The sequence below is a fragment of the Drosophila navojoa genome, chromosome 2 (genome assembly GCF_054131105.1).
Source record: "Drosophila navojoa isolate 15081-1374.11 chromosome 2, UAZ_NAV_1.0, whole genome shotgun sequence".
NCBI classification, from domain to species: Eukaryota; Metazoa; Arthropoda; class Insecta; order Diptera; family Drosophilidae; genus Drosophila; species Drosophila navojoa.
Genome location: NC_142890.1, coordinates 283,970 through 303,690, shown reverse-complemented (window position 1 = coordinate 303,690; position 19,721 = coordinate 283,970). Strand labels below are relative to the sequence as shown.

Genomic DNA, 19,721 nt, shown 5'->3' with positions numbered 1-19,721 from the left:
TCGGTAGTTTTTATATGTGTATATTATATATATGTATATATGTATATTTCTATGTCTGTGTGCGACATTATTATTATTACGAGCCGTTTTCTGGTTTTGCTGCTTGTTCAACTTATTTATGAGCCCTTGCGTCGTGGCAGAGGGTCGTAAATTTTTAGTCTCTAAGAGCCACACTCACACATATATATGGATATATGTATATACTAGCACACACACACACACACACACACACACACACTGTGGCAAGCTGACACTTATGCGCACGCACTTAAATACAATCATAATAACAATAATTGAAACAATTTATAAATTAAAAAGCCACAAATCTTGGCATCAGAATTGACATTACTATTAGAACAGAAAGACGAAGACTGCGAACAATGGCATTATTTATTTTGGTTAGGTATAAGATTCTAGATTGTTATACTCTTTACAGTTAGCTGATAGAGGGTAGATTGGTTTTTATGTCGTATTTGTTTTACTTGAGTCTCTGGCTCTTAAGTTTAACCGGTGCTCATCAGTCAATTAGTCAGTCAATCAGTCAGCTAAGCATCAGTCAGTTAATCAAACAACTTATCGATCAATCAAGTTATTGTTTTCATCATCAACCAATCAGTTAGTGAATCAAGTCGGCATTCAATCGGCTTACTATCAATATACCATTAGAAATAATTCATTCCATCGGCAAGTCATTCATTGCATATATCGCATATGCGTCAACCAACAGACATTAAACCCGTCAAGCTCCGATTAGTACTGTCATCAGTCAAGCAATCAGCCCAACAAATCCTAATACCTGAAACTAGGAATAGAGTATTCGGTAGTCGATTCTCTTGGGTTATACATTTTTCTTCATTACTTGAATATTGTTAAAATATATTTTTTGAACAATTGCTCTTGTATGGTGCAGCTTGCTTTTCTTGTTATTATTTGTGTTGTTGGTGTCGTTAAATGAACAATGGACCACAATTGAGGTCACATGCTACTCACACCCAACACACATACAAACCCAGATTCTGAATTGGGCAATTTAAGTATATAACTCACTTATGCATGTGGCTATTAAAATCTACATAAATAATTCATTTGACTGCGTTTGGCTTTTGGCTTATTTGGTTTGTTTAATATTAATAAATTGCATACTTTTTCGACTTGCAGCGCCTACAAATTGCACGTTTCCTGCGCGATGGGAGGGCTCCTGGTTTTTATCTGGCTACCAGCAATCTATACACATCAAGGGCTCGCAGTTCAGCTACCGGGGCAGGTGCGCCGCCTCGGATGGTAACAAATATCTGATTGTGGATGAGTAAGTACCATCAAATACAGTACAACGATAAAAGTTTATATATGCTAACATTTTGGCTCAGTATATGCTTGGCTGGTAAATAGATTGAATGAAAATAAGAAGAAGAAAAATGAATGAAGAAAGATGTTGAAGATGCTCAAGCAGATGAACTAGATGAAACAGATGAAGATGAAAGCAGCAGATGAAGTAGCCGATAAAGAAGAACAGGCGTCAAAAAGCACTTGTACTTTAACTTGTACTGCCTGTAGCTTGTCGTAGCTCCCCTCGACGTTTTTATTTCCTGTTTGTAGGTTATGTTACCTATTTTTTTTTCCTTTTTATTTTGTTTTTATTTTTTTTCGGGTACGTTTTGTAGCATTTGACTTTTGAGTGTGCGCCAAGTGGCAATAATTGAATAAAGTTTCGTTTTGCTAAGGCACCAGACATGCTCAAACAGTCGGTAGGCTAGCAGCAGGCAGTAGCACTACACTCAGAGAAAAACCAGACAGCTGTCTGGAAAAACAAGCAAGAAATTATCTTCAACTCAAAAGCGAAATTCGTGTTTTAATATGATAATGATACTGAGTTTGTGTTTTGTTTTTCAAAATGACATTTATAAAGAGGATTTTGTTTTCAATTTAAGCTAGGTTGGTATATTGCTATATATTGTTATATATCTACTAAAGCATTGATTTGCCGTCTGGGTCCAGGGTATAAAATCATTGGAATCGCTTAGGCTTTAAGCAAGCCAAGAGACTCTAATTTTTCGCTGAGTGTAGTTGTAAACCGATTAAGTAGGAACATAAAACGCTGCAACATGGGCGCCAGTTGCTCTCACACAGAGACACAGAGACACCGGCAGAGGTATAGTTAGATATATTAGAGCAGACTGCAAACCTGTCCATAGAGACATCTGCTGTTAACTTTGCCTATGGAACGAGTTTGTACAACTCTCGTTGTCTCTCTCCTTCTCTTCGTCTCTGCCTTCGTGTGAATGACAGTGCGCGCAGGCCAAGTAGCTTAACTCCGAATAAAGCCAATTTAGCCGTATATATATATATGCTACTTTTTTTTTGTAAAAGCTGTAAAGTTAATCTAAATGCTATCTATTTTTTATAGGTTTAAAGGTTAAAGTACCTTGAAATCTGCATCTATTTTGCTTTTTGTATAATAATTAAAAAACAAAACAAAAATCCATTTTCATTTTGAATGTTTATTTTTTTTTTTATTAAGAACAACCAAAAGACATTCTTGCTGGGCTGCTATTTTACAAATGATTTTTCGAAACTTTTGCGTTTTGTCATGTTTCCAATTAAACTATATATATAAATACATTAAACTATAAGAAATAATCATAAGTCTTGCGAAGTTTTTTTTTGGTTGTAGCTGATATGTGTATAAACTTTGGTTTTTGATATAAAGAAAAAAAACCAACCCGATTGGATGTTTCTTTTAACATCTATTTGATATTTCGAATATTATTTTAAATGTTTTTGTAAGTATTTTTGTCGTGTAATCCATAATCTTAACTTTCGACTTCTTATCGTAATATATATATAACAGAAATCAAATAGATTTTAAGTACCATCTATCAACTAGGAAACTAACAAAAAATCCCCCACAAACTGCAAAAAAAAAAAAAAAAAAAAAAAAAAAAAAATATAATCTACATCTATTTTGATTTTGAAAAAATTCAATTAAAATGTTTACAGATTTGTTTTTAAACATCACATATATTTTGTTTACTGTTTGAGTTATTTAAGTGTGCGTCCTTTTAGTTCGTTGTTATGATATAATTTCAACAATATTACCAAATCGCCATATATTTAGCTTCCAATTGAATATAGTTTAGCCCACATAAAAACTGGGTTGGCTTTAAAATAACACACACATAGTGTATCTCCATATACAACATATGTTACATGTTAATTCACTTTTTTGGGGTTATCAAAAAAAAAAAAAAAAAAAAAAAAAATTAATAATAATATATAAGACGTAAAATTTTCTTAATAACTCTGGGAAACTGTCATCCATATTATATATACTTTTCCAAACTTGAAGTTAAAGTTTAGAAAAGTCTTGGTTTACGTATTCTTTTTTACATTCAATGTCAAACACAACAACAGATCAGAAATATAAGCCAAAAGATTTTTTTTGCAAATATAAACAAAATAAACTTTTATTAACATATATCATTTACAATCCTAATCAAAAATAAACCAAATACAAAATGCATAAACTTTTCATTTGCAATCCAAAAACAAAAACAAAAATACAAACTTCTTTTAGGAAAGGATGTCATCGTTGCCTGGTTATCTATGAGAAGCATAAGAATGTGCTGCAATATAAAGAAAGTGAGTGCGAAGGTGATAGTATGTATATGCATCAGTCGAACAATCCATCTGCACTGGCGATGCGTAGCTCTATTAAACAAAGTGATCATAGGGGGGGAGCTCATCCCAATACGAACGGGCATTCAAGACTATCATCATCGGATCAGTACATAATGAGATCCAATGACGATATGAATGATTGTAAGCATTAACTTTATACTTTTTTCCAATTAATTCTAAACTTAAGATCAACCCAAGACACAACAACGAAACTATATCTCTTAACTCGCTATCTCCAGTTATACCAGTTATATATCTCATTATTACCCACTTCTGTTCAATCACCTCTTAACTTTACGTTCCAACCAAACATTACTAACCATCTAATATTTTGATTTATGCGCATTTCTTTTCATTTTAATTTAACTTTTACTTTTAACTCAAAAAAATCAGTGAAAAATACCAAACTTTTTGCATTCGAAAGGAAAAGAGAACACATTAACTGAAGGATTCTTTTCATTTTTAAACTTTAATAGTAATTTTATATAGTGTTTTAAGTATTTAAAAAAGTTTATGATTATATACTTAAAGTACGTTCAATTAATTTTTTTATATATTTTGTTTTTTTTTTTTATTAATTTTTTTCATTTTATGTTTTTAAAAAGCAGTTTAAGTTACTTTGAAAACAAAAAAAAAACAAAAAAATAATAATAATAACAAAATAAAAATACAAACAAAACTTGTAAATAGTCTCCACAAAAATACTCTGCATACGAAATGATATATATATATATAATAAAAATAAAATTCTATCCCGTCATGGCAAAGGGTCCTCTCTCTCTCACTCTCTCTAACTGTCTCTCTAAACTAGAAACCATTTAAAAATATAATATATATATATATTTATATATGCAAATATATATATGTATAGATAACGCAATTTTGCTCAAGATACAGTTACAGCTATCAGTATCCAATTACTATATATATAGTTAAAATCAATCCAATTAACTTACTTAGTTGAGATTCTTGAAGCGTATTAGCGGATTAGCAGATTAACCCCTCCCAACAGAACCCAAAAAGAACAAAAAATGAATAAAACAACTCAATCAACGCTTAAAAAGATTTGTATAAAGTAAAAAAATCGCCTCAGCTTTAAACTCAAAATGAAAAAAAAGTCCGCAAAACAATTTAAGAAAAACAGTCTTGAGTTTTTCTTTTTGATTTTTGCTTGGCTTTAGTTTTCCTAAGTTTTTATTACTGTAAATAATTAAAAGAAAAAAAATAATAATCACAAATTGTGTAAATATATATATATAAAAATTTTTCTTAAACAATTGAATTGTTTGTTCTGAATATATATTTTTTAACAAAAAAAAAAAAAAAAAAAAAACAAAAAAAAAAACATTTACATATACATATATATTATATATATATTTGCAAAACTCTATTTAATATTTATATGATATGTATATTTTTCCTTTACTTCAAATATAAAAAAAAAAAAAAAACAAAATTAAAATCAACTCCCAACAACAACAACAGCAACAACAAATATCCATACAAATCGATTTCTCAAACATGTACAAAATATATATTATATATGTATATATATTTTGATTTTACTTTTCTGTTTTCGTACGTATGCGTGTGTGCGAGTGTGTGAGTGCTTTATACAGTTCTATATCGCATTTATATGAGAAAAAAAAAATCTAACGAAAATACAACTTTTCATTGATTAGATTTTTGCAAACTTTTGCATTTGAGAATTAAATTAAATTTAAAGTCTGAGTTTTTTAATAAATATATTTTTAAAGGCCGCCGTATGCAGAAATTGTTGTTAAATTGCGCATTACTACTCGTCTAGTTTATTGTACATACGCACTTCCAATGGCTACTTACTCTACATATTACTATTTATACATATATATATATATGTATATATGATATATATTTTGTATTCATAGAGCTCTCTACATAAAGACCAAAAAAAATTTTTTTTTGCCTCTTCAATTCATTGTGTAAATAAGAATACTCATTCACCAAGTCAAGCATAAGAATGTTAGAACGTTGCAGTCGGGCTCAATCGACTGTTAATACTCGTTCACAGTCCAAAAAAGCTCTAATGGCATATGTATATTTATTTATAGAACTGTAGAGTATGAGAGAAGTAAAAGGTATGAGAGAGTAAAAGTGATCCAACTAACTGTGGGTCCGAGTCTATGACTTAAGTACTGCCGATATTAATATCGATTATTTTATAAAAACTATCTAAGCTCCCTATTTCACGTGACTTAAATGGGCAATTCAAAGTAAATATTATAACAAATAGATGCAGATAGACGTCGTGAACGAGTATGAAATCGCAATTAAGCCAGCACACGCAGTTATCTACAACTTTATTCTGCTCAAGAGCACCTTTATACTATTTATAAAGCCATCAATCCGTAATTGTGGTATTCTAATGGAACCATCCACCAAGAAAAACTCACAGCGCTCTCACTGTAAAATTCCATTTGTTCATCTCAAAAAAATTTTTTTTAAATGTTTGGAATATTTATGAAAAAATATATATAAATATGTATTTTATGTATTGCTCACTGCATATTAAGAATTCCATATGAAAAACCATTTAGTGGATCGAGATTTTTTGTTTCGTGTTTTATGTTCAAGTTTACCTATTATTTTGAACTGACTTTTGCATTTTATTTCATTCCGTTTTTTTTTTCATTGTGACGCGTACATTATTTATTTATAGGTCTTCACGCAATGTTTCGAATAACGAATAGCCCCAACATGGAGCCATATCTGTTGTAAGGACGGTACAAAAAGTAGAGCTTTAAATTCAGAAAATGAGAAACCTCAAATGAAAAACTTCTTCTACGTGCATTAAACATTTGACGTGTACATTGTGAAGCTCTGTAGTTGAATGATTTGTTGTATTGTGGGTATTTTCTGCTGCAGGTTCTGTTTGTACTTTGACTTCTAGTATAAATAAATGTAAAGTCGAGCTACGAAATTGGTTTCACAACAGTGTTAGTTGTCATACTTGCATTTTCTTTCTAGGGTATGTCCAGGTTCAGCTCTCCTTGAGCTTTTCTCTACGTCGGTGCTCCGTTTGAATTTGTCTGTGTGAATGGTTTTAGCTATCCAATCCTTTTGAGTGCAGTCTGAAGTGCTACAGTAAGTGTACACATGCAGGCATGCAGCTCTGCCCCTCCGTTTGCTGGCTTTTAAGTTTTTCCATTTTTAAAGGCTTATGTGTAGAACTATATATATAAATATATATGTGGAGAAAGGGCGGAGAGCTCGAGTAGTTCAATGGTTAATTGCTATAATCCGCTTACTAGCATGTCAAGTGCTGAAGTTTTCGCTTGTCTCTGGGTCTGCCTGCAATTATAGCCAACTAATTGTAAGGCTAAGTCCCTAATTGCATACAAGTATCTAGAGTAGTCTCTTCTCCGCACGCTCTCGCGCGCTATATGTCCTTCGCAGTCTATCTCTCTCGGTTGGCTTACGACATGGTTATGGGCGTACGCATAGAAATGTAAATTCATTATTTATTATTTGTTTGCCTCAATAGAAATCAAATTAGTTTAAGTGCTGCAAACACCAGCCACGGCTCCGGACCTCGACTACGACTACTGCTCCGGCTATGGCTATGGCTCCGATATGTGACTACGGCTCCGACTACGGTTTCTTGGCTGTGCAAGCTCAACCAGTCAACTTGAATCGATTTGAAAGCGCCAACTCATGTAGCCGACGCTCAACCCACTGTGCTCCAGTTTAATCTATCTCGGACTCACTGGCTGGCTGACTCACTGAGTGGCATGTCTGTCAGGCTGTCTTTGAGCGTGTGCCACTCTGTCTCTCTTTATCTCTCTCGCCCTATTTCGGTCTCCCTCTCAAGTTGCTTGGTTTTTTATTTTTTTTATTTGATTTTGTTTAAATATTAAACGAGAGTTTTAGATCTCATTTATAATTCAAAGGACAGGCGTATTAACTGAAGTGGAGTCCTGTTGCTATTGCTGTGTACGTAGGCGTCGGAGTGGGCGTGCTCGTGTTCGTGGGCAGCGGCAGCAACGGGAGCGAGAGGGCAGTGTCAATGGGCGGTTGTTTATTTTGATTAGCCGCCCGTAAAACAATCGCTTCAATGGCACAATGGCATTATTAGGTTTATGTCATTATTTGTTTTGACTGTCATACGCACAAACACGCACACACCTACACTAAACTAACATACACACACTTGCACAAATTCCTGCCTTTGAGGCATTCTGTAGAAATGAGCAAAATTATTCGAAAAACTCAATGCAAATACATAAACTAAACTCACTTGAAATCCAAAATTTTGTGCCATTGGCCATGCGTATTAATTGAATTTGGTTTAAGCTCGATTTTCACAGTTGGCCAAAACAAAGAGCAAGTTTATATTATACTGGCACTTGCATAGATTTACAACAAATAACAACAAATGCCCATCTATTATTTTATCAGCAATTTCACACACACACAACCAAAAGGGCATACAACAAGCTACAGCTTAATATATTAAAATATTAATCAATGCTTTCCAATTACCAATTCCCAAATGGGTAGACGGCATAATTTTAGAACTTATAAGCCTGACTATGTAGAAGTTATAGCCTTGCTTAACTATACCGTTATTGTGAATGAAGTAAAGTTTCAAATATTAAAGCATTAGACCAATCCATTAAATGGGGAACTCAGAGTAGCTAAATGTGGGGGTTTTCAGCTTTTCATAATGTTCAAGTATATATATAATATATAGGTATAATACATTAGGCCCCTTCAATTTAGCTTATTTAATTTACCAAGCGCAATGTGTAACTATCATTAGCTGTAGTCAATTATTTACCACACTCCAGATACGGCTTAGAGTCAGGGCCAAGCTAACAAGCTAAAGCCAACCACGTCCCAACCACCTTGACTTGCTGGAATAATTATTTGGAGGTTTTTTCTTTCATATTTTCGTGAGGATCCGTTTAGCAGCATCTTGCGTAGCAGCTGTGGATATTTTGTACTATTTGCATACCAATTCCATGATACCACTCAGGTTTCGCAAGTGCCTGGCACTGCGGGCATTCAATGAAGGACATGCTAGGAGGGGCTACAGGGATGGAAAGGGGTAAAGGTTGGGCGGTGACCACATTTTAATTGCTATGCAGCGCACTGAGAGGAGACGAGACGAGTGCACAAATGTAGGCAGCATAAAAAATAATTAAAATAATTAAGCGCAAAACTGCGCCATCGCCGACAGCCCCTCGAAAAACCCATCCACGGCCCCACGCTCCGCCCGCCTCTCACCTTGCTGCAGTGACTACCTGCGCATTTCTTATTATTGCGCTCATCGTTCGCATTTCGTTCGCTTTTCTATTCAAACCCAATTTAGATTTCTGCTTTTCATTCCTTCAACAGAGTTTCTATGAACTGCCCAGAGCGTCCGATCTTTAATGAGCTTACATATTTGTGCAGCTTTGTTCTCATGCTATAATCGGAATTCCAAATTGTTGTTACTTACGGTAACTATATCTATGGATGGGTTATACGAAGAAATGTTCTCATTTCGTTATAAGCTTCTGTTCCACTGTTATCAGTTTATTCTCTGGTTCTGCTCATTTATTTTTTACGTACATAGTTGTAACGTAAGCAGCTTTAGGCAATTTTCGTGTGAGAATATTTAAATTTAATCAAATGTCTGCAAAAATGTTTACCCTGCCTTTTACAACAGGGCATCAAAAACACCAACAACAACAACATCAGCAGCAGCAGCATTACGCACATCAGAGCGTTTATGCGGGGGTGTGCAGGTGTGTGGGCGTGCAGGTGTATGTGTTCGGCACAACCTGGTTTTGGTACGTTGACTGGGTAATTTGTTAGCCACAGTAGCACAAGGAACACACAGGTCAGGACAACAGCCAATTTTATTTTATTATACGTATGCTATTTCCATTCGAGCTGCTACAAACTTGGGCATATTGTTTTTTGAAGGCAGACTGAAATCTTCTATTGGGTGTCTGAATAGAGTTCTGAGGGACACGCCAATGAAGTCAAATCTATCCAACCAAATCTGACTTACTATCCGCATACATAAGTATATATCATCGTACGCAGACTTTAAGAGTGAAGGACGGCTGCAGGGCATATGTTAGTCTGGTATGCTCGACTATAGTGGTCTCCTTTCGCTGTTTTATATAGTTTTTGGGCATTTTAATATGAAACACAGTTCCCGTCCCCTAGGGCTGCGTGTGTTGGTACAATTTTCGCATACCATATATATTATATACATATATATGTGGAGCATAAAAAAATGGGTATTTCGTATTTACCTAGGCTAGGCCAGGGCGAAGCAGCGACAGGAAGCGGGACAGTGGTGTAGTCGAGTCCCAGCGAGTCGCGTGTTTTGCGACCGGGGTGTCGAAACAATTTCGCGTGTCTCTTACTGCTGCCACGCCCCCTCTTCTACTGTTGTGTTTGTTGGCGCAGTTGTATGTGTGAATATATAAATGTATATATATATATACATGCATACATATATATATATATATATATATATATATATATATATATATATATATATATATATATATATATATATATATATATATATATATATATATATATATATATATATATATATGAGGGTTTATATATACATATGTTTTTACATAGCCATTTCATTTCAATTCATTTCATTTATTTATGCAATATTTTATGTGCCCATTCATTCAATTTGGTTTTCTTGTTTCTTTCTCTTCTATTAATTTGTTGTCACTCGGTTCCGTTAGGCTATATATATATGTATGTACGTATATATAGACAATTCGTGCCATAAACCCCATTCATCTTAATTTGTTTTACATTCCATTTTCGTATTTCGTATTTTGTTTTCCGTTTCTTATTATCGTTTTTTCCTTGACAAGAGTCAAGGATTGTACAGAAGAACTTCGCATAAGTCAATTGTGTATTATAATGAATACTAAGAATATTTACAATCACTTAACAAATACAAAAACAACAACAACAACAACACACGCTGTAAATAAAACTCCTTCCTCCAATATCTCTTGTACAGTTATATAAATATTAATTGTGTATTGTTTATTATTTTTGTTGAATTAATGATTTGAAATGATTTGATTGTTGTTTGTTGTCACCAATTGAAGTGCTTCGATTAACTTATTATTTTCTTTCCGTTTATTTTCGTTTCGATAATAATAATACTAAAACTAACTCTTTGTACATGATTAAAATTATTAATGTTTTTTATATTAATCCACTGCTAACCAAAAAACAAAAGAAAAGATCATCATCGCCTCAATTTTTGTACAGTTCTTCTTCAACCGAGCGAGTTAAATTTGTCATTTCCACGGAGTTTCGGCCGAGATCGAAACGGAAATATGATTTCCGATATGCATGATTTATAAATGAAGTAAAATTTATATTGCTTATCCGATTTGATGAAGCTGACCCTCCCAGCTCAGGCAATTAAACAGCTTAACATTGGTATATATGTAAACATTAATTCATCGACTTTTGTTTTCTATAATATTCTCAAATCGGAAATCATATAGCATATCCCATAAACAATTATCAAAACAACTCGGTTTCTTCTTCTTTCTCATCTTTTATACGTTTGTCCGCCTCCCAATTTCCCACACAAAATAAAAACTCCAACTTTTTAGTTCGCTTTTAATTTAATGAAAAAAAAAAAAAAAACAAAAAAAATTAGATAAACATATATATTTTTATATATAAAAATATAATAATGAAAAAATTCTCCATCCAATATAATTTTGTTTACAATTTGTTTTTTCACAAAAATTCAAGGATTTCAGCTAAATTAAAAAAGTACAATTTTTTGCCAAAGAAAAATTAAAAATAAAAAATATATGGCAATTTATATATTTATATATATATATTTTGTATACATATTGTACATGATGATAAAGAAATGTTGGGATGGGCTGCCCGGTGACCGCTAGTATAATTGTCTCTCATTTATCCAATTACTTGTTGTACTTTCTTCTTACTACATTTTAACCTAACCTAACCTAAACAATACCTACTACTATTTTACTACTATTTGTACATCTACTACTACTGTTACTTCTACTACTTCTACTTCTATTCGCTCTATGAGTTTACAGACTTTATCCTTAACCCGAACCCGCCCACCTCACCCCACCCAACCGTGTTGTTGTTTCCGTTTTTAATTAAATAATATATGTGTGTACGTGTTTGTACCTTTTAGTTAGTGGTTACTGTATTACCAATACATTTACTTTTCTTTCGGTTATTTATGTGTGTTTGTCATTTAATTAATGTAATTTAAACATGAAACTCAACAATTTCTGCTCTCGGTTCCATTTCATAATGTTCCATTTCCATTTCATAGATGTGTGTCGTTTTCATTCCGTTTCGTACTAAATGTTGTGTGTTTGTCTCTATGTATGCGTGCGTTTGCGTTACAATGGGCTACTTACTACAAAGTCCATATCATAGTTCAGCTTCATAAATATTACACTTTACATATGTGTATCTCTCTATCTTTGTGTGTGTGTGTGTGTGTCCGAACAAAAGATATTAAAACCTAAAAAACAAAAAGCAAAAGTAGATTATATTTAATGTCTGTGCTGTTGTACTTTGTGCCTGGTCATGATATATATACATATATATAAAGCTTCGCTGTCGTAGTTGTTGCTGCCAAACACACACACACACACCCACCCACATATACACAGACACACCACACCCAAACGTATACCGTTAGCTTGTTATACCGTTATGCTTTTCATCAACTCCAGTTGCTACTTAATTACAATCATTACTCAAAGAGGTCATAAGAGCTGGCCCACACAGACACCTACACACACACATGTGTCCTGCATTTGTACATAGTTTTCGTTGAATTTCGTTTACCAACACTGCTCTGCGTGTGCTTGTTTAAAAGATTTGATTTTAGAGCTTTAACTAAAGGCGTTCGCCTTTTAGATGTATTTGTAACTCTGCCTGTTTGTTGGTTGCCTAACCATATTTAAATATATTATTATTATTGTTATTATTATTATTATTATTATAAGCATAACGTACATTTTAAAAAACACTACAATATTGCTAAAAAGAGAGGACCCTATACCAAAAAAGAGTAAAAAAATAAACTAAACTACGATTATATATATATTTGCGAAGCAGCAAATCAAAGTACTTAACATTTATTTATTTCGTTAGCATATGAGTATTTATAATAAATAATTTAATATATTTCCAAATTTTACATATTTTCCCATTTATTTATTTTTATTTTTGCTTGATCTAGCAAGAAAACAAACTTTTTTGTTTGCCATGTTAATAAATTTTCAATTTTGTGTTGAGAGCCGGAAAGAACTATGTGTTCTTTTTCTTTTCTTTTTCGATAAAATCAACTATTACAACTTAATAATAATACATTCAGTTCAGCAATGCTATAAACATTAGGCATTGTTTCAGCTGATACAAAAAAAAAAAATACTTGTCTTTATTTTTCTTTGATTTGTTTTCTCATTTTTATTTATTAACACACATTTCAACAGAAATTGTTGCTGTTTCACGTTGTGGCGCACTCGAAGCTGCCGAGCTCTCTTCCAAGTTCTTCTTCCAAGCTTCAAGTGTCATCAACCAAAAGATCCGCACAATTTAACTGGCATTCTTGACACTGACTTGGATCATGGGCAAGACTTTGCCAGCTTTCAGTGCGCTGCACCAATCTTTTTAGAACCTTGTAGCATTGTTTTTATCATTTGATACCCTACAAAAACTAAAAATCGATTCACCTAAATGTGTTGCTTCTCTCTATCTCTCTATCTCTAACTAACTAAATATATATATCTGACTATCTGACTATACTTATGCTATTCTACTAAATCCATCCAAACTACTTACATATTCCCGTTCCCAATTTCAACTTATTTCTTTCGCCTTCCTTTGTCTTCGTCTGTGTGTTTGTTTGTTTTTCAACTTGGTTAGCGATTTGCATTAATTGAATTTCTATGTGTGCTTTTCAAATAATCATGTCCCCCAGACCATTGCAAGGGCCGTGAGACTTTACAGAATCTTTGCGATCAAATTCCGGGCGATGCTCTGCTCTATTCGCTGTTCCGTGAGAGCGCTGAACCGGTCAAGTGCCCACTAAAGGGTGAGTTCCAACATGCAGTTATCTCAATGCAATGCTTTATCGTCAACATCAACATCAACAACATCATCATTATCATTATCTTGCTTCCCTTCCACAGGTCCCTTTATATTCACTTACAATCGCGGCCACGGGGAGTGCAAATCCCCCGTTTCGAACATTGAGAGCTGCACCGAGGAGAGTCGCCTGCTATTAAGTTTTCAGGCCTGTCCCGATGTCCAAGGCACAGAGAGTACGGGTAAGTGCACATTGTAGCTGATTCCACAGAATTTAGTAAGAGCTCTTTAATGAGCGAATTGTTCTGCTAAATGAGGAATATTCAACTGTAATGTAGGAAGGCAGAATCGTATGTACTAGAATGAGACTTAATCTATACCCTAAAGAAGTTCCAAGTTGCTCATACTTCATCAAATTTGCACAAAGTTAAAGTATCGCCGTTGTTTAATGAAACTTAAATTAAAAACTTTTTGCAGTTGAGGAACTAACGTGTCTGGCCACATGGAAAGACGGGAACTCACGTTATCTGGTGGGTCTTGTCTCCCATCATCATGCCATTTCGAATGAGGAGCGCTATCGTTGCTTTGTTTACGAGAAAATCTCCTCGCTGATGGGTAAGAAAATCGACAAACAAACAGCTGGGAAATTGTTCTAGAGCATCCTTTTTGTTTTATAACCCTTGCAGGTGGCCCAAGCATGCTCAGCTCTAAGGATGCCGAGTATAAGCTGGCACAATCCGGCGACGCCACTTGCAATGGCTTAGACAGCGCCGAGGTAAGTGAGTCAAACCCCATTCAAAGTGCCAACATTCAAATCCCTCTTTTCACTCGCCCTGCCAGGTTGGCTCGCGAATAATGTCGCTGCGAAAACCGCCGGCGGCGGAGCGCTGCGATTTTCCCGCCTGGTTCAAGGGTCCGCGACACTGGCATGCACTTATGGGGAATGCTGTCTACAATTATCATTCCAAGTGAGTGGCAACAACAACGCCGAAGGCAACGCATCACAGCCAATAAAACGTTTCCAATTTTCTTTACAGCGATGGCTCTGTGCACATTATTAAGCCCAACGGCTACATGGAGACACGTGCGCTCTGCGAACAGATAAACAAACAGACCTCAACCGAAATGATGGCTGTGGTGCACTACACCACTGGCTGGTAAGCCAAAGAAAAAAAAATCAGTAACTCTGTTGTCTTACCACCCCTACCACCTTCTCTTCAACATTACAGCCAATCGGGCTTTATGTGCATGATGTTCTACCGTCGGGATACGCACGTCATTGAGATACAAACGGGCAAGCCGGCCATTCGTCTGGAGGATGCCTGTGCTCCGGATCACTTTGACTTCAATAAGATGGCCTACATAACGCTGCTGGGTAAGCTTGTGCGCGCTCTATTTGTGTACTGTTCATACCCTGTAACGACTGAGTGATGCATGCGGTATATCTAGTAGAAGAAGTAGTTACTTTGAAATATATTAACTTATATCGATTATCTGGCCAAAATAGCCATGGTTCATGAGAAAGCCAAAGACAATATCATCTTTAAAGTACTATAGTACAAAAAATTTGAAAATAATGGGGACAATTGCAAGAGCTTACTCCTGTTTACAGGGCATTCTTGAGCTGCATACTTAAACTCATTGCGATGATGCTCCTTTTTTAAAATCCCGTTCACAGCTAGCAATCCAGAGCCGCATATTTGCCCCATGGAAGGCCTGTACAATCTGCGTGGAGCAATTGGACCACCGTACCTGGTCACGCGCCACAAGCGTAATCACAATGGCAAATCGCATCTTGGACATGGTCATCATCATCATCAGAACGATGGTCTGGAGGCTGGCTCTTTTGGCCACAAGGGGTATGTTTACCGAGCAGCAAACGAGAACGAGAAGAATCTCTACTACAGCTCAATTTGTGCTTTGTTTATTTGTGTTTTGTGGCAGGCACAGCACACTCAGCTTCCGGAATGCCGAGCGCATGGAGCGTGGCTCCTGGCATGCTAACACGCGGGGTCTGCCCGCGCGCAGTCGCCGCAATGCTGCAGAGCCGAGGCCAGACCATCACCAGGAGTCTTCGAATCGGTTACAGCAGGTTTTGGTGCTGAGCAGCTCCAATGACACTAGTGTAGGTTTCATAGCAACGCGCAGTCGACGTGATGTGCCCGGCTGTGTGACCAACTACAATGCACAGCGACAGCTTTGGGTGGGCTGCACGGCACCCAATGTCATCGATGTGAGTCCACTGTGCAGCCTGGATGGCGAGGAGGGTAAGCACACGAGCGAGCCTCTTTAACTGCAATGGATGCAACCAATCTAATTTGTTTCCCATTTACGCAGAGTACTCCTGTCATGGTTCTTGGAGCGAGAACAGCACCGTCTACATCATCGCCAGGCACAAGGGCACAAAACATGGCGTCTGCATCAGTTACAGGCCCTCGGATGGCAATGCAGCTAAGCTGGTCGTGGGAGATGCCTGCTATCGTGGCACTCAAAAACCTCCCGATCATCATTTAGTGGCCAACCTATCCTTCTTTGGTTTGTGATATTCATATAATTGCTTTATATTCACCCACTCTACTTTGTGACACATATGCGGCACAAAAGAGCATCGTAGAAAGAATAAGGATTCTGATCATCACCACCAGTTATCTTATATATTTTATATTTATAATAGCTTCAATTTATTGATTCTATTATATGCATTCATTTATTATCGAATTCATTTTTGATGCTCTAACTTTCAGGAAAATGCGGTGAAACGGGGTCCAGCGCCAGCTCCTCAGCTCACTTGACCAGCTGGCTGTTGCTGTTAGCCATGTTGACGTGGCCAACGTTAATGGGATTGCACAATTTCAGAAATTTGGAGATGTTAAGCAAACGATCTGCTCACTAACCCTACCAATGCCCATTCTGATAAAACATGTATACAAGACACACATTTAAGACTAATTGTACATTGCATATTGTATATGTAAGGCCTACGCGATCGTAACCAATTTAAAATATCTTTTGCTGTATATAAGTTAGTTGTTTTTTATTATTATTGATTGAATTCAAACTATCTTGTTTTGTTTAGTTGTAAGTGCTTTATATTCAAATCTAAATATACATATACATATATACCAAAATTAAAATTAAATGGTTTGCAAGAAAGCCTTAGAGCAAGCGCTGTTTAGGCCTAGTAAAACGCGCCTGAATCTTAAAATTTAAATAAATATGAAAACACATGCAAACAACAATTGCTATTTATTTCTAAAAAAAAAAAAAAAAAAAACAGAAACAAATGAAATTAACTTTAATGCAAAAATAACTACATATACGAACCGAAGCTAAAAGCTTAAAATTCTGTATGCTAAATAGTGTTCTCTGCATTTATTTTTCTATATCATTTCGAAAAAAAAAAAAACGTTTCCTATAACTAAAGTACACAATATAAACATATATACATACATACACCTAAAAACTAAGTGAACAAGAAAAAGAAAGTAAACGCAATTTTCTAGCAACTACGTATATGTATGTAAAAGTTTAAATTAGTTTTCAAATTGTACAAAACAATAAAAGGAAAAAAAATGACTAGAAAGAAAAACATGAAAAGAAAACATATTTTGTTGTACAGTGCAAAATAGTTCACAATAAGCATAACTAAACTAAATCCATATATATATAATTAAATTTTGCATAGGATCACATTGGTTTCATACATACATAATTAATACCTTGCAAAACTAAGCATAAATTACATACATATAGACTAATATATATATATATATATATATATATATATATATATATTATATGATTCATGATTATAGCTGCAGGCATAAGAAATTGTAAAGTTTCATGAACTTTGAACTTTATTAATTAGCTGGCACTCATATATTCATAATCAATCTAATAAGAAAAAAAACGCAAAGGACGAGACAACAATGAATCAGCAAGAAATGCTAAAAATAATTAGAGTGTTTAAGGCAATTAAGCGGTGATATAGGTCTAGAATAAACAAACACAACTGTAAAAGAACTGGCAGACGGACAGACATTGGAGATAAGCCTAAATATAGAGTGCATCCAAAGGATTTCAGAAATTAGCATTTCCCTCGATCACATAGAGTTAAAGAAAAAAAAATTATAAACTAAAGAAAAACAAAAACATTTTTGACCTAAAACGAAAAGTCCAAGCGATTTTTATAACTAACAATTCGAAGGCCTCTTCCAGGCACTTGCATAAACAACTAGTCAAAATTTTGTAAGGCCCCTTCTCCCGTTAAGCGATATGATGAAAACGAAAAACGTAAAATCCATGTATATAGCGAATGTTATGCGAATTGATTTCACACAAAATCGAAATTGTAACTAATTGCTAGTTAGCTAAAAAGAAAGTATTTGAGCAAACGATGTATCTAGACATTAGGCGAAACGCTGGGATTGTTTGGTGTGCAACAGAGTGGGCTAACTGTATAAGGGTTACATTATAAGTACTAAGATATATTTAAAATATATATACATATAACAGCGGCGATACTATGCAAGAAAACGACAGCAGAAACAGTTTAAGAAGACACTCACTCTATAGCATCCACTCACTCATTTATGCAATAGTTTGGAGAGGCGCTCGTAACACCACTTATAGAGCGTCGACATACCTCCCAGAATGAGACAAATCATAAATAGCAATATCGTATAATGGTTATAAAGAGCGCCAAAAAAAAAGACAACAACAGCAAACACTAATATAACATACATATTTTTGAGTGTACCTATCACATAAGTAAAATTCAAATTTGTTGTCAGCTTTTACTAAGTAAACATAAACAACACACTAAACAATTAAAAATACAAAAAAAGAATACGAATGCATTTTAAACTTAAATAGGCATCTTTTAATATCCGGACCAATATCCAAAAGAATATTTGAGCGCTACGATGTCCCCGATAGCTCTATTAATGTCCGTCTGACGATTCCTATTTTTTCCATAATTTAAAAACTTTTTTATCTAAAATCATCTAAGTAATTACGGCTATTCTCCATATTCATACAGAGTCTCGCCCAATATTGTTTTTGGTACCCTGCGCCCAGATCGGACATAGCAATATAGCTGTTGATGTTGTTCAAAAATGATTTTGTGGAGCGCCAGTCAAAAGTAAGAAACGCCCGATACAGGCATCTCCCACTCGGACCTCTCAATCAGAGCTCTCTTCTTTGTATTTCGAAAAAATGTCTGTTCATACAGTTTGTCCAATTAACTCCAGCCAATGGGCCTTTTGTTCTCCTCATTCTTAAATGCGCTACCAGAAGTCTCCCACAAATGTATTCGATGTTTCTTGACAAAAAAAAAAGCCAAAACAAAACAAGAAAGAAAATATAATAAAAATTAATAATGCAATTCATATTTTTGTAAATAGTTAAATGCAAATGCTTGAATTTCGACCCCAAGATTAATCGTGTGTACGAGGCCACGACCATACCCTTTTTGCAGGCGCATGTGGATTCTCCGCCCCCGATTTAAATGTGAACGCTAAAGCAGTTAGGCATAAGGGATTTTTATATATGCGAATATATACATATATATTCGAAAGCGATTTTATAAATCATTTTAATTGTCTATTTTAAATGAAAAATATAATAATGCGGAAATCAATTAATTTAGTTGAATGTATGTGAAAATATTTCTGCAATTTTTGTCAATAATGTTTTCAATGTTTTCGATTCCTATGTTTATAAATTGTTTCACATTTTTTAAGCAAATATAAATAAATAAATACAAACTAATTACAAATATAACACCAAATGTGTTTTGTTTTTAATAGAATCTAAAAGAATAAAATTCAAATAGTGTTTGTAATCATTGAACGCAAAAACATATTTATAAATAATTAAAAACAAATTTATTTATTTAAACAATTTCTTTCAAC

At 34.6% G+C, this 19,721-nt stretch overlaps 1 protein-coding gene across 3 annotated transcripts in view; it reads left to right on the top strand.

Moving 5' to 3' along the window:
* The window catches only part of aus (argus), a 29,456-nt gene extending 12,511 nt beyond the window's left edge, over positions 1-16,945 (top strand). Inside the window, exons 3-15 of one of the 3 annotated variants that reach the window (XM_089265497.1) lie at positions 1,159-1,306; positions 3,575-3,639; positions 13,700-13,813; positions 13,911-14,048; positions 14,284-14,421; positions 14,493-14,581; positions 14,647-14,774; positions 14,844-14,963; positions 15,036-15,181; positions 15,485-15,665; positions 15,751-16,073; positions 16,144-16,341; positions 16,551-16,945. In XM_089265497.1, the coding sequence (XP_089121623.1) occupies positions 1,159-1,306; positions 3,575-3,639; positions 13,700-13,813; positions 13,911-14,048; positions 14,284-14,421; positions 14,493-14,581; positions 14,647-14,774; positions 14,844-14,963; positions 15,036-15,181; positions 15,485-15,665; positions 15,751-16,073; positions 16,144-16,341; positions 16,551-16,699 (1,937 nt within the window). In that variant the 3' untranslated portion in view covers positions 16,700-16,945. Of the gene's footprint in view, positions 1-1,158; positions 1,307-3,574; positions 3,822-13,692; positions 13,814-13,910; positions 14,049-14,283; positions 14,422-14,492; positions 14,582-14,646; positions 14,775-14,843; positions 14,964-15,035; positions 15,182-15,484; positions 15,666-15,750; positions 16,074-16,143; positions 16,342-16,550 lie in introns of all 3 variants that reach the window. The other 2 variants (XM_018102676.3, XM_089265496.1) reach the window with 2 other exon arrangements.
* Positions 16,946-19,721: the final 2,776 nt, after the last annotated feature.